The sequence below is a fragment of the Martes martes genome (assembly GCF_963455335.1).
Source record: "Martes martes genome assembly, chromosome: 3".
Taxonomy (NCBI): Eukaryota; Metazoa; Chordata; class Mammalia; order Carnivora; family Mustelidae; genus Martes; species Martes martes.
This window is the reverse complement of record NC_137890.1, coordinates 163,051,887-163,068,312: the sequence shown is the minus strand read 5'-3', so window position 1 is coordinate 163,068,312 and position 16,426 is coordinate 163,051,887. Positions and strand designations below refer to the sequence as shown.

The following is a 16,426-nucleotide window of genomic DNA, read 5'->3' as shown; positions in this document are numbered from 1 at the left end:
CTGGGTTAGTGTGTCTCCAGGGACAAAGGGCTTTGGTTTTCTCCCTATGTGTTGGCTGTGTTCCCTCATAACCATGAAGGCAAATAAACAATGCTTCACAGCACCATTAGACTATGCGCATTTGAAATAAAAGCAATACAGATCTGTGAGTGGCTAGCACTCAGGCCCCCTCACGTGACCAAGAAACTGTCTGATTCTAGGTCAGTGCTCCATTTCTAGAACACTGTATCTGATCTTGTGTTTTAGGAAACCACATTTGTTTTAGGCTATATAAAGAATTCTTCTTCTTTTTCTTCACCCTGGACTGGCAGGTGAAGGTGACATTTTGAGATTATCTTCCTTGCACCAAGATCCCTTTGGCCAGCAAGTGACAAAGAATGGGTCCTTGCCTTAAAGATTCTATTGTTCTTGGAGGCAGTCACCCCTAAGGAGGAGTCTGGCAAGCACGACGGTGCCTGGCTGGTCTGCAGATCCCTTGAAAATCCGCTCCAAAAAGATTGTCGAGGATCAGAATTGACCACGGTGCAACCCGTGTCAACATTAGTTTCTGCCTCGAGCTTCGCAAAGCTGTCTTGCAGGCTGAGGACTTTTTCTCTGGCCCCAGGTTGGAGGTGGGGAGAAGGCAGATGCATCTGGACGCCCATGGTGGAGCTCCTGTCCTGAGACGAGCAGCCAGGGCTTTTCCACAAGGTGCCACTAACACTGTCTGACACGGGGCTCTCAGCAGACTCTGGGCACTCCTGGGAACCCACCTTGAGCCTCCTGGCCCGGCTCCTTTGGCATCTTGGCTCCAGGGTCCTCCTTGTGGAGACGGGGATTAGCCGGGAGCCTTGGAGAAGTGTGTCGGCTCCCGAGGTGCCATTCATAAAAGAAAGTTCGCCATTCCTCACACCAAGTCCTGGATTCAACTGGACCTAAGGGACAGGGGAAAACAAATTCAGCAGATGTTTTCCATTAACTAAGTGCCGAGAACAGACCAGGTCCCATTCATCCTCTGCCATCCAGTGCCCACAGCAGACTTTCAATAAAGCCAGTTGAAGTGAAGTAATAAGTACAACCGAATCACGAGCTATATCAGCATGAGCTCCAAACATCTCTCTCTCTCACAATCCCTAAGTGAACATCCAATAAGGCAAAGATTCTGAGAATCAAACGCAACAGCACAGTTCTTATAGATCATGTTGTTCAAATGATGCCAAGATGTTCACGGATGTTACTTGGTGGCCTCACCTGGGTTGCAAATGATGTATTACCAACTATGGAAAAATAAGAACAAAAATCAAAAGCCACCAAAAGATAAAGATTGGAATAAGAATTCAATCTTCCAAAGTCCTTTCATATCATGTTAATGATACATATCTTGAGCTATTACAAGACATGTGAGCACTCCAGGCAGCCTAATAATTAGACACTTTTGAAGTCAATATTCTTTAAATCTAGGGGCACCATTTATTTATGGTACAGGCTATATGTAGTAGCATGTGGAAAAACATCCAAGAAAGGAGGGGGGCTGTCTATATGGACCTGCGGTGTCTTCATCCCTAGCAGTTCTATGCTGGTTTCAAACTTACAGACCCTACTCAGCAGAACTGCCACCCTCGAGTTAACTGCTCTCTCCCTCTGCACAGTGGAGTGCACTGGCCCATCTCCCATCCTTGGACTCCTGGGAGCCTCATCCCCTACTCCTTACATAATACTCTCACCAAGAAGATTTCTGGAAAAGACAATTTTCTCTATCTTGTTGGTAGCCCTTAGAAATTGGTATCCAGGGTCCACCCCTCCTGGCGCAAATATCAAAAAGAATGTACAAAAGAACCTTAAATGCATTTACTAAGTGAAAGAAGCCCATTTGAAAAGTCTACCTACTCTAGGATTCCAACTATATGACATCTGGAAAAGGTAAAACTATGGAGACCATAAAAATGTTAGTGGTTACCAGGGGTTCGAGGGGAGGGAGGGATGAACAGGCAGAGTGCAGAGGATTTTTAGGGCAGTGAAACTACTCTGTATGGTACTACAATGGGGGATACATGTCATTACACACTTGTCAAAACCGTTAAAATGTACGCCAAGAGTGAACCCTAATATAAACTATGGACTCTGGGTGAAAATGATGTGTCTATGCAGTTTCATCAATTGCAGCAAAAGCAGCGCTCTGGTGGGATATGGACAGTGGGGGAGGCTATGCCTGTGAGGGGTAGGGGAGCACATGGGACTTTACTTTCTGCTCCATTTTGCTGTGAACATAACACTGCTCTAAAAATTTTTTAATTAATAAAAAGAAGATAAAAAGATGGTACATATTTACCTCACCAGGCAAGAAGGAAAAAATCAGAACAGTAAGAAAGCCAGTCTAGAAATGTATATATTATGGGATGTGTTTATATATGTGATCCACACACATGGCCTCCCCTCAGTTTCATCACTGATAGAAATGGTGGAGTGGGGGCCCCTGGGTGGCTCAGTGGGTTAAAGCCTCTGCCTTCAGCTCAGGTCATGATCTCAGGGTCCTGGGATCGAGCCCCACATCGGGCTCTCTGCTCCGTGGGGAACCTGCTTCCTCCTCTCTCTCTCTGTCTGCCTCTCTGCCTACTTGTGATCTCTGCCAAATAAATAAATAAAATCTTAAAAAAAAAAAAAGAAAAGAAATGGTGGAGTGACTGTCACCAAACTCAAAAAGCAAAAAAGCTGCTTCCATCAATTCCTGTGGCATCGAAGTTGGCAAATATTTTCTGTAAAGGACCATACAATCAATATCCGAGGCCCAGTGGACCTATGGTCTTTCTTTCCATGATCGGACTCTGCCACAGAGTAGTCACGGACCATGCAGTAAGTGGGTGTGGCTGAGTTTAGATTTTGTGCAATTTTTTAAAAAAGATTTTTATTTATTTATATGACAGAGAGAGAGGAAGAAAACACATGCAGGGAGAGTGGCAGAGAGGGAGAAGCAGGCTCCCCACTGAGCATGGGGCCCACTGTGGGGTTCGATCCCAGAGCCCCAGGATCATGACCTGAGCTGAAGGTAGACACTTGACTGAATAAGCCACCAAGGCAGCCAATCTTGTGCAATTTTCATGCATCGTGACATTGTTTCCACAGCCATTTAAAAATGGAAAACGATTCTGAGCTCCCAGGAGCCTTCCACTTCTAAGAGACCCAAGTTAAATGAATGCTCTTTCCTGCTCCAACATTCAGTTCTCCTGTTACATCAGCTCTTCAGCATCAATACCTCCTTCCACGTCAGCTGGAGTCCAAAGACCATCACTTCAACGATTTCCTCACCAATACATCCGACTCCCCTCTACCACTCCTTTTCTGTCAAAGCCTCCCTCAAGACCTTCCAGCTCCATGTCCATCTGCATGCCCACATTCCCTGAACTTGTACCTTGAACTTCAAGCTGTCAAAGAAATGCACATGACTGTCCAGAGTGACATCACCATAATGGTGTGGTTTCCAACTTTGCCCAGTCTTCTCCCAGTCCTATTGCCTTAGCCACCTGTCTTTTTGCCACAGGCAGCTATTTCAAACCTTCTGAACTGTCCTCAAACCTTCAGTGACACAACCTCTGCCCAACCCCCCCAGCTGAAGGTCTCACCGTCTAGATTACAGAGAAAACAAAAGCCATCACCAGCTAGCAACTCTGAGTTGCCTGCCACCCAACACACCTACAATGTCACCATGCTCTCCACAAAGAAAGGGACCAGTCTGTCTGCACTGTGAATTCCATCACCTCCTGCCTTCCTGGCCACCCCAACTTATCAGTGATTCATTTTTTCCTATGTTGTTATCTTGTTTCTCCAGTCTTTCTCTCTTCCTGGTACTCTGCCTACTCCTTTGCAACAGCAATTAAACCTGCTCAAGTCTATCTTGAATAATGCATCCCTTCCCCTCTCCCCGCCAGCTCTCTCTCTACTCTCCTTCACAGCCAAGCCTCACTATAAAATTTGTCCATACTCATTTATCCTAAACACCACCCTCCCTTATTTCCCCTACCCACGGCACTGACTTTCCCTCCTACCAAGCCACTGAAATTGCTCTTGCCAAGATCATCTGCCATCAGCTTCCTTGTCACTCATTGTTACCCCAGCTCTGGTTGAATTTTCAAGGTTGATCTTTCTCCTTTACATTTGAAGTCTTCTTAAGTTCTGTGTCAACACATTCTTCTGGATTTTCTCCTTCCTTTCCATCCACCACTTCTCAGTTTCCATTGCAGGAGTCTCTTCTCTTGTCAGTTCATTATACGTTGTATTTCTTCAGTGCTGACCTGGGTTCTCTACTTCTTTTATACACCCTTCTAGGGCAATCTCAGGGACATCTATGCCTTCAGTTACTATCAACATGATGAAGTGTTCCAAAGGTATAACTACAGTTCAGATCTGTGTTTTAAGCCTCATACTTCCCTATCCACTGATCTTCCAGGAACCAGCTACTCAAACTCAACATGTCCAAAATTGAACTCATTTTCCTACTCATGCTAATTCTGTTCTGTTTAGTCTTTTCCTTTTCTTTGAACCCTTTAGGCTCATGTTCGTCAAGCAAGAGCATCATTTTCCCTTCTTCATCCCCATGTCATCCATTCCCATGGACCCTGCCTCCCAGAGATCTTTCAGATTTTCCTATCTCTCCATATACTATGCCATTAACCCTAGGTCAGGCTCTCACCATCTCTTGTCTGAGTTATTGCAATGGTCATATGATGATGAGGCCCCCATGGATGCTCTTACCTCTGTCTAATCCTTCTCCACTCCACTACAAGGGGAGCTTCAGAAAGTTTTCATCATGCCACCCTCCTGCTTCCAGGGGCTCTCTACTTGAGATAAAAATCTAAGTCCTTTAATATGCCTTATCACAGCTCCCACAGTTTGCCCCTTCTTCCTCCAGCCTGGTCATTCACTATTTCCTCCCTTTCAGCCTCCACTTGCCAAAACTGAACTTCTTGGATATTATTTGCTCTTTTTTATTTTTTATTATTTTCCAGTGCCATTGTTTGTGTGTACTATTTGCTTTGTCTAGGATATGTCGTCTCTAACTCTTTTTCCTAAAAACCCATGGCCAACTCCAGCTTCTACATCATTTCCTCTTGGAAGCGTTCTTGATAGCACTGAATATGGGGTAAGTCCCCTAAATATTGGTTCTGCCACTTACTAGTTGTTGCACTTTAGACAAGTTACCTAATCTTCTTACGTCTCAGTTCTTCATCTATAAAAAGAGATAATCACAAGTACCAGCATCATAGAGTTGTTGAAATGATTAAATGATGACAGTGCCTGGGACATAGTAGTGCTAAATATGAGTTGGTAATTATCATAATAATTAGTATTGGCTTTTTTTAAAGGATTTTTTTTTAAAGATTCTATTTATTTACTTGACAGACAAAGATCACAAGTAGACAGAGAGGCAGGCAGAGAGAGGGGGGGAAGCAGGCTCCCTGCTGAGCAGAGAGCCCGATGTGGGGCTCGATCCCAGGACCCTGAGATCATGACCTGAGCTGAAGGCAGGGGCTTAACCCACTGAGCCACCCAGGTGCCCCCATAATAATTAGTATTGTAACTAGCTCTTCTAACAGCCTACTACCGTATCATAGTAGATACAACACTGTTATGCACCTGCACACTTACTTATCTGTGTCTTCCTCTAAACTTGCCATCTGGAAGAAGGTTTGTGTTCACCTTCTTTATTGTTGTATCTACGAACCTAGCATAGTACTTAGCACGTGGTAAGTAACCACTAGATGTCTTTTGGATATATAAGTTTAGCACCTAAAAAAATACAAATTTTTACATGTAGAAAAGTATGGAAATGTAGAATCAATGTATTGGACCCCTAATTATTTGGCATTAAGTAGTTATAAAGTCTTATCAAGAAAATTCAAAAAGGCTTTCATCATATGATTGGCAATTTCTGCAAACTTTTTAAGGGAAGACAATGTCAACTTTTCTTTCTTAAAGAGAGGTCTAAGATCCTTAGATCACATAACGAAAGTGAGTGCAACATTATTAATGTAGAAATGCAAATATCTGCAGTTAGAGTGAAGAAATTTCTAGGAGAAACATAATGCTGAGTGATTGAGAGAAATCCCTTGAGAGAGAAGAAGGCTCCTCTTGCCAAAAAATAAAGTGAAACAAATTTGTAGGAATTCTGATCACTTAGAGCTCATCGTTCCAAGAAATATTTGTAAAATGTTGCAAATTGAGAGTTAGCTTTTTCCAAGTTTCAGGGAACGCTAGCAGTTATCTTGATGAATAGAAAGATCATTTGTCACTCGTTTGACTCCAAACACTTGAGAAACAAGAGAATATACATCCTTGAAAAATGATGAAGCTGTTTAAGAACAGATTCACATCATGAAAGGAAAATAATATTGTCCCTTACTAGAAGTGATTGCAAGAAATAGATAAAGAGAATTTTTCCTACACTGAGAAAAAAAAGTTAAATGGAACCAAAGTATACAGATAATAAGAAACCCAAAAACAATGCCAAATTTGCTTCCCTAAGAGTTGAAACCAGTCCCTTCAAATTAATTGATCTTTAAATTAAAGGTACTTACTTTAACTGATTAACCAAAGCCACTGATGTTAACCTTTTTCTGTAAGAGTGAAAACCTTCCAAGTCCAAGTGTTCTTTCAGGGCAGCAAAACCCCAAATATTGAGTGAAAAGAAGAGCAGGGATGGGAGTGTGTATGTGTGTGTGTGTGTGTGTGTGTGTCTGTCTGTCCGTCTGTCAGTGTGGGGTACATTAAGGGTGGGGATGGAGAATGGAAAAGAAACAAAGAAAGGAACAGGAAGGGTGGAATAGATTCCAAGTGTATACAGCTGAGAGATTCAGAAATGAGAAAGGACCCTCAAGAAATGCTACAGAAGGGAACCTGGGTGGCTCAGTGGGTTAAAGCCTCTGCTTTCGGCTCAGGTCATGATCCCAGAGTCCTGGGATCGAGTCCCGCATCGGGCTCTCTGCTCAGCGGGGAGCCTGCTTTCTCCTCTCTCTCTCTGCCTGCCTCTCTGCCTACTTGTGATCTCTGTCAAATAAATAAATAAAATCTTTAAAAAAAAAAAAAAAGAAATGCTACAGAAGAAAATGAATTACTTTCTTCATTAGAAGCTACGTTCTTTCATTTTTCAATAGCTAATGAAGAACATAAGGACAAACTTAGCTAAATGTCTCTTGATAAAATGAAAAGAACCACACGCTTGCTTACACCAAACTAGCTTCTGGAATATACACCTTTTCTGAAGAGACAAGACTTATTTCCTGAAAACAAGCGGTCAATCAACCCGTGCTTCAGAAACAGCTGTCTACCTACTAGTCTACTGGAAATAGACATTTATTACAAAATACTGAAAAGAGGTAGAGAGTCATAAACTCCAAAATTATATGGTACAAGAATAAGAAAATATGTAATCAGTTGTGTGTCACAAAAATTTCCATGTAAAATATACACCAAATGGAAGTGAATTGTGTACTTGAGCTTCACGGCAGATTTCAGAGAGAAATTGCCATTTGAGCAGAGCCTTGAAGGAGGGATAAGTAAAGAGGAAAAGACATCTCTGGACAAGGAACAGCCTGGGCATTACATAGATGCAGATAGCCATAAAACGGACCATTCTCAACCTAAACAGGAATGAAATTCTGACACATGCTGCATGGACGAACCTTAAAAACATTAAACTGAGTGAATTAAGCCAGACGAAAGGGCAAATATTATATGATTCCACATATGGAAGGTGCCTAGGGTAAGCAATTTATGGGAACAGAAGGAAGAACATATGTTACTAGGGACTGAGGGGAGGAGATAATAGTGGGTTATGGTGTAATAGCTACAGAGTTTCTAGGTGGTGTGATGAAGAAGTTCTGGAAACAGAATATGGTGATGGTTGCACAACATTGTAAATGTACTTGATGGCACTGAACCCAACACTTAAAAATGGTTCAAGTGACAAATTTTATATTATGTGTATTTTATTCCAATAAAGAAAATACCTGGGTGTAGGTTCTGGGTGTAGGAGTGAGCCTAAAGTTCTGGAAAGAAAGTTGGGATAGCCATAAATGTAGCAGTCCTTTAAAAATATATTCATCTGGAGCACCTGGGTGGCTCAGTGGGTTAAAGCCTCTGCCTTTGGCTCAGGTCATGATCTCAGGGTCCTGGGATCAAGCCCCGCATCAGGCTCTCTGCTCAGCAGGGAGCCTGCTTCCTCCTCTCTCTCTGCCTGCCTCTCTGCCTACTTGTGATCTCTGTCAAATAAATAAATAAAATCTATTAAAAAAAATAAAAAATAAAAATTAGAAAATATATTCATCTGTGATGTGCTGGATAAAATGGGATGCCTGGAACTAGAATGAAGAGTTAGAATGTCACAATGATAATGTACATTTACAGCTATGAGGGCTTCAAGAAGGAAGGGGAATGACCCCAGAAAAACTACAACAGTTGGGTGTGACTGAATGTGGCACTTCTGGAAAAAAGAGGCTTTAATCGTGACAGCGTTTCAAAACCAGAGCAAATGGGAAGATAGTGACCAGAGCTGGAGAAGATGGTGGAGATGGTGACTTTGGTTTTGCTTGGACTGAATGTAAGATGAGGGTGAGACATTATGTTCAAATTGTCTTACAGGGAAGTGGAAATAAGCTAAACAAATAAATAAATAAATAAATAAGCTAAACTCAAGAGCTAGTGATGCAAACACAGGTGTAAGGAGAACAAAGATGATACTAAATCCACAGGATGGTCTGTATTTCTTAATCTTAAGGAAACTTTTAGTGGAGGACAACAGTTTTCAGCTGGGGGAAACTCCACCCCTTAGAGGCATTGGACAAGGTCTGGAGACATTTTGGTTGTCACAACTGGAGTGCAGGAGTCACTGCTACTGGCATCTAGGGGCACAGCCAATGAGGCTGCTAACATCAGCAATGCACAGGACAGTTCTCCATGACAAAGAGTCATCTAGTCCAAGATGTCAGTTCCACCAACAGTGAGCAAAACTGATTCAGGGACAGGAAGAAAGAGGTGAGTCCTTGGGAAGAAACAACAAAGGGACAGCCAGACAGAGAAGCAAACTGCTTAAAGAGCTGGTTTATGGAAGCCCACAGAGGAGAGACTTTTGAGGCAGGAGCAGTCAACCTTTACTGATGCTGGTGAGAGCAAGCATTGCTCTTTTTGGAAAAGCAAAAACTCTTCCAACATCTGTACGAGAGGGGAGGGCTCAGGGCAAACAGCAGCCCCCAAGACTGGAGAGACGACAGACAAATACAGGGAATCACGGCTTCTCAGAGTGGAGACTCATAAGTGGAAGCCACAACAGGAACCAATGCCAGGTGAGGAAAACTTCAACTGTGACTGAGGAATTGTGGAAGGCTCAGTGTGGACAATTGTGAGCATTAAAAACTCCAGGGGGACCCAGTCACAAAGGGGCCTCACAAGCTTGTGAGATTTCCCTCCAGGAGCTTGACCAGATGCTCATGATAAATATTGGAGAAAAACCTTTATGCTTCTGGAAGGAAAGGAGAAAAAGCAGCACTTTAAAACATGCCAGAAAACTGTGTTCTCAAAAAGCCTGCTCTCAGAGAAAACTAGTTAACCAGAAGCTAACCTGAGACTGACTAACCTGGGGGAAAGGAAATACTCAATTCCAGCTCATTCTAGCCAAATCAAGCTAGCCATTCTAGCCCTCTCCTGCCAAAGGAGGGAGAAAAAAAAAATTTTAAATACTTGTGAATTCACAGTGTAAGGCACAGACTCCCTAAAAGACTGTGTGCAATCTAATCATAGAATGCTTCCCCTCCCCCAACTCCTCACCACCACATTACAAAAAGCCTATTTTCAGCACTTCCTTTTACCTGCTACATCATGTCTAGCTAGCAAAAACAAAAACAAAAACAAAACAAAACAAAAAAAAACACAAGGCATACTAAAAGGTGAAAAACAAACAAACAAACCACAATTTGAAGAGACAGAGTAAGCATCAGAACCAGGCATGGCAGAGTTGTTGGAATTATCATGCCAGGAATTTGAAACACTATGATTAATGTACTAAGAGCGCTAATGGATAAAGTAAACAGCATACAAGAACAGATGGGCAATAGTAACAGAGGTAAAAACACTAAGAAAGAACAGAAACACTAGAAATTTAAAAAAAAAACGAAACTGTACTAGAATCAAGAATGCCTTTGATGGGCTAACCAGTAGGCTGGACATGGCTGAGGAAAGAATCCTGAGCTTGAGGTACCTCAGAAGAAACTTTCAAAACTAAAAATCAAAGAAAGCAAAGACAAAAAAACAGAACAGAATATCCAAGGGCTGTGAGACAGCTTCCAAAAGTATAACAGATGCATAGTAGGCAGACCAGAAGGCAAGAAAGAGAGAAAGAAACAGAAGAAATATTTGAAATAACAATAACTGAAAATGTTCCCCCAATTTAAGGTTGGAAACCAAACCACAAATCCAGGAAGCTCAGAGAACACCAAGCACAAAAATTCTACAAAAGCTACACCTAGACACATCATTTTCCAAACTACAAAAATCAAAGATAAAGAAAAAATCCTAAAAGACACCAGAAAAAAAAAAAGACAAGAGTGGGACACCTGAGTGGCTCACCTTGGTTAAGTGTCTGACTCTTGATTTCAGCTCAGGTCATGGTCTCAATGTTGTGGGATGGAGCCTGATGTCAGGCTCCTCACTCAGCTAAGGATCTGCTTGTCCCTCTTTCTCCGCTCCTGCTCCCCCTCGCACTCTCTCTCTCCCTCTCTCTCAAATAAATAAATAAAATATTTTTTTTTAAAAATCCAAAGTAAGCAGAAGAAAATATAATCAAAATTAGAGCAGAAATCAGTAAAATTGAAAACAGGAAATCAGTAGATAAAATCAATGAAATCAAAGGCTAGTTCTTGGCGAGCTCTGTGGATTCTAACTCAAGTACTAATTGTAGAGGATTTAGAGGTGAGCCCAAGGACTGGAGGAAGGATATGCAGGCATGATTTCCGGTTCTTGCATCAGAATAAACTGGGAAGAGCTGCCAGAAAGGATGGCTTATGACCAGTGTCTGTTGTTGAGACTCAATATCCCAGGTTGTACTGATGTTGGGTTCATGTACTGGTGCAACTGAGCCTCCCTGTCCAGGTCTATGAACAAGACACCACCATGGCGGGGCAGGAGGCAGAGATGTGTATGAACTTTCCCATTTCATTTATCCTGGAAAGCAGTCAACCCTTGTCAAGAAAGATCTGGAAGGTAAGCCCTCAAGGGGCTAAGAGGGAAACTCCCTTCTTTTGAGGTGTGCTTGGCCTGGACCACCTCCTAGTGATGGATGTGGAGAGCACAAGGAGGAGACCTGGGAAAGGACCTCAAGGTCACATCCTGGTCAAGGAGCTCGGAATGGTGACACCCGAGGTCCTAAAGGTTACCTTCCTTGTACAGAATGTTTTGCTGTTTTCCCCATTTTGTGCTCAAATTTTCAGAAAGATCTTGTTGAAAATTACAGCCTGGTTTCAGTAGCATTGTGGAGACATTGGCAAGGACATGCCCATAAGTGCAGGGTGGTGGTGGCCACAGCTACCAGTGAAGGCGAGCTGGCCATACAGCCCATGCCGATCTCCCGGGAGTTACTGGCAACACCACCAGAGACCAATGGCCTGGTGAGGAAAGCAGGATGAAAGAGCCTTAGGGTCGTGTTCTAGCGCACCTGAGAAATCACATTTTAGGGACTATGGCATGCCACCAAGTGACACACTGGCTTCTGTGACATTGTGACCTGCACCTGCTTTCCAGATGCTCCTTCTCACATTCCTTCACTCATTCTTCTTCTTCTCTTTCCCCACTCCTGGAGTGTGGACATTTTATAGGTTCTACCTTCACTGCTTCTCATTCCACACTCCCTTCCTTGATAATAGCACTTCTTCCCAGGGCTTCAACCATCATCCCCAACCTATGTCCCTAGTCCAAGCTCCAGCTCTCAGAGGCCACCTGACTCAGGAATGTCTTCATCCAAATAATCTGCAAACATCTCAAACCCAATGGGTCCAGACTCATCATCGCATCCCTCTTTCTGACCCCTAGATCTAATTCATTTCCAAATCTGCTAAGTCTACCCCTGAACTACAGTTCATATTTAACCTCACACTTTCATTGTGGGTCCCCTTACTCAAAACTTTGCTGGCCCCTGATTGGATGACTGAAGTCACCTCTGGATCAGTCAGTCTAATACCCATCCAATCTACCTTATGTGATGGTACTGGGGTTAGCATCCTAAAGTGTATACTACAGACTATCATGTCTGCCCTTCTCTAAAAACATTGATAAATGCTTCTTTAATGCCTGTTGTAGATCCTCCTGCACCCATACTCAATGGGCCAAAAATCGTTCTCCTAAACCCATATGAACTCTCCAGCTCTACACCCTACTACCACCTGGTTCAGTCACCCTCCAGGTCATACATCCTCCACACAACTTTTCCAAACTTGGTCAAATTAGCCCTTTCTGTCCCTACACTCAAGGTGAGGACAGGGCATTTACCATAGGCCACTTGGTATTCCAGGCACTTGTGGGAGAGTTGGGCCTCCCATCAGCCCAACATCACACAGAACACCTAACACAGAAGGCAGCACGACATCACACTGGACTCCTAATCAAAGGGTCACAGAAGGATAGCCGTCTCATCTCCCACAGGGCAACCATGGGAAAAATGCAGGGGCAAAGGAGGACTGCTAGAAAGGGAAAGGGAAGAATCAATCCACGGTGCTTTTGCAGCCGTTAAGAACTAAGACAAATGGAGAACACTCAGGAAGAGTATTTGGTAAATGAAGAAACATGGACATTTGATCATTTATTGATACACTCATTCATTTACTGAGCACCTACTATGTACCCTACTATCATTCTCACCACAAATAGACATTCAAGACTCTGAGAAGCATCACACCGTCTGCACTGACAGGAGGTCATGTGGGAAAGGAATTGTTCCCTGTGGGCATCTGACGAGACAGCTGGTGGTTTCTCACACACACAGGCAGTAATCGCATTGCTTCTGCGTGATCTCCTACAGCTTCTACTTTACAGAGCACCTCCATTTACATTCTTTTTTTTCATCCTCCTAACAAATTACACGTGTCAGTACCACTCACTGGCCCCATCCGTGAGTGCTGATTGCAGTAAGGATAAAAGAAAAGCTCTTAGCAAGACTCTGGTTCATTCACACGAGAGCGTATTTGCCTCCCGTGTGCCAGACACTATTCTAGGTACCGGGAAATACGAAAGTGGGCAAAGAGCTGCCTGCCCTCCGGGTGCTGACCTGCCAGTGGCTGACCCTATTCCTCATGATGTGGTCTCCACCCACCTGCTCCCCTTCTTCCCCTGACCCCCTCTCTCCGCCCCCACCACATAGAACCTCGGGCAGTTTTCTGAACATGCCCTGCTAAGGAAATGCCACACCACACGCGGTCACCCACTCTCTCTCCTCTTTGGAACTCCTTTCTCCCTTCTCCATCTGGCAACTTCCTTCTGGGCTGTCCAGCCTCAGCAGGCCCAGGTATCGCTCCTCAGGAAGCTTTGCCCATCGCGGGCCCTCATCATGTCTAGCACGCCCACACGCGTGTCCATTCCAGCCCCGAGGGAAGGTTATTTTTGGAGAGGTTAATTGGTAGTTACGGTGTTCCCTTGAATATAGGTATAATTTTCTTTTCTTTTCTTTCTTTTTTTTGGGTCAACATCGGTCATCTGGGCCACCCCACATTTGTACCTCTACTGATCTTCACTGGGGGGGGGGGCTTTCCCCTCCCCTGGGAGTCCCAGGAAGATCTGACTCCATAGATAATCCAGGTGTGGAGGGCTTAGCCGCTGCCTCAGAACTACACCAACCCACACGATCCCATTCCCTTGGATGCAGTAATCGGTTTAGAGAAGAGCATCTGGTCCAAGTTGGTTGGGTTGATCTTAAAAATAAGAACGGTTAAAAATGTGCCCCCTGCTGCACACACATATGAAATGTTTGTTTGACAGTGAGGTTGATTTTAAATGTTGGAGACTAACCAAAGTTGAAGGATGAAGGAGAAACCTGAGACGCCTCAGGAATTGCTGAGTTAAGTAAAAGGCACAGAAACTGTGCCGGTCCACCTTAGGTGAAGAAGACGGTGAATAATTTATATATCTTTTAATATAGAATCAATATGATTCATGTTATTAATAAGTCAGAGCAGATGACAATAAGATTAATCAAAGGAACGACTATTCATCTTCCCTCATGTTATTACTTTACCCAATAGGCCTTAAAGGGGTTTTTGACCGTTTCTCAAGGACAGAAGTCACAGAACATTTTGTTGTATCACACACATCCCCCTGCCTGCACTCACTTGCACACCCATGCACACGTACTGAGGACTGGACAATAATGGGTCACTGCGTGCGTTTGGGAGCTGAGTAGACACTTCCCTACCTGTGTCTTGTGTCTTAGGCAATTAACTGAGTACCTCAGTTTTCTCATCTGTAAAATGGGAAAAATTGTGACTTCCTAGGTTGTCATAAGAATTAAAGTTATCAATGTAATAACACTTAGTCTAGGTCATAACAGATAATAATAGCTAAAGTTGCATTCTGGGCACTATCTTAAGCACTTGAAGCATTACATCACTTTGTGTGGATAACAACCCACACGTTGGGAAGATGTTAATATTACCTTCACTGCGCTGATGAAGGAGTCGAGGCTAAGCCAGGCAGCTACTGGGTGCAAAGCTCAACGGCGGGGGAACACTTCGCGAGAGACTGTACATTATGGTAGCGAACACTCCGCAAGAGATGGTACATTACGGTAGCGATCACATGATTGTGCCTGGCTTAAATGGGGTGCTTACAGAAGAAGGCTTTCATATCCAGCTTTTCTTTCTAAAGGAGTACTAACCATCTAACTTAATTTGGGGGAAAACTGACAGTGATCCAAGCTGCTTAAACATTAAGTCAACAGGGAAAAAAAAATTAAGTCAACAGGACGGCAAACTTAATACTGTCAACCATAATTACAACTTCAGCTTCTTTAGGTCAGATGGGAAGAACTTACACTCTCCCCAAACCCAAGGCGTGGGCAAAGTCTTTGCATACGGTTTTAAAGGACAATCTGAGAAACGGGGGGTCATCGGATTCTACCGTAAACCACTTGTATAAGCTACAAGCTCCCGGAGCATAAACTCCATTATCTGTCTGATGAGGGGATTTTATTAGATCAGCAACTCTCAACCCCGACGCTACATATTTGAGTCATCCAAGGTGCCCCCAGAGATGCCGATCTAATTGGCCTGGGGTGCAAATGTGGCATGGGAATTTTTGCGAGCTCCCCAGGGATTCTGATGTGCAAGCAAGGTCGAGAACCACTGCCTTAAATCACCACGAAGGCCCATCTCAGTTGCACAGTTCCATGTGCACCGACAAAGATCAGAGGCAAAACTGGAATACCTGAAGCAGGATCTTGTTGCCGTCATAGTCCTGCGTCTGCCACCTGGTGCGGCTGATGGGGACGCAAGGATGGGGGAGAAGAGGCACTAACTGGCCGATCTCTTGAACCTTGAACTGCAGCACTGAGGACTCTCTGGGGTCCACTGACATTCCAAGGGGCAGCTGCGTCAGGGAGAGCTGCAGAGCAAAGCTCTCCGTGGCATAGAGCACGAAGACGCAGGAGTCGCTCTTCTGCACGGTGGCTTCCTTCTGCAGGATCAGCTCATAGAGTCTGACGGCATCGTCGTAGTTATCAGAACTGCAGTAGAGCGTCACCCTCAGGATCTCCGCGCCGCAGTGCACCTGCCTCACACCCCAGACCGGCATCTGGCTGTCCAGACTGTAGAACTCCTGGTTGGCAAGAGGGTAGGGACACGGCCTCCCCTGAGCATTCGGGGCAGAGTAGCACCGCCACGGCCAGTGCTGGAGGGAGTCAAGAACCCGGAAGAGCCGCTCCTCTCCGCTCTCAGGCAGGAAGAGCAACACAGACATCCCCGGGAACCGTGAGCGCTTGGAGTGGCACTTGTCGTAGTATTTTACTGGACTGACCCTCTCGGACACCAGAAAGGGACGTACGTCCGGGCAAACGCAGTCCAGGAGCTGATCCAGAGTTTGCTGCAGAAACGAGCCATGTCCAGAGTTGGCGAGGAGGTGGACGGTCATGGCCAGAGGCTCCGGTGTCCCGTCCATTCCAGACTGCCCCGGGGAGGACAAAGGAAGCAGGTGCGGAGGGCCCACCCGTCAAGCTTCTGCAGCGAAGGAAGAAGCGGGCGGTTCTCCAGCGGAGCCTTCAGCCCCCCAGGAAACCTGCAGCCAATTCAGAACAAAGCTCCTAACCTGGGCTCCTGGTTGCCGGTGGCCGCACAGCCAGACCATCCACACAAACTGGGGCACAACAGCCTTGGGGTCAATGTCATCCAGCTCACGCATAATGTAACTGTGTTTTGGGCTTGTCCAG

At 44.5% G+C, this 16,426-nt stretch overlaps 1 protein-coding gene across 1 annotated transcript; it reads right to left on the bottom strand.

Moving 5' to 3' along the window:
- Positions 1–266: 266 nt before the first annotated feature.
- FAM124B (family with sequence similarity 124 member B) lies at positions 267–16,158 on the bottom strand (the record flags this gene model as incomplete). Its single annotated transcript, XM_080799357.1, has 2 exons — positions 267–914; positions 15,430–16,158. 2 exons carry the CDS (start codon positions 16,156–16,158, stop codon positions 267–269), a joined length of 1,377 nt encoding a protein of 458 aa, XP_080655483.1.
- Positions 16,159–16,426: the final 268 nt, after the last annotated feature.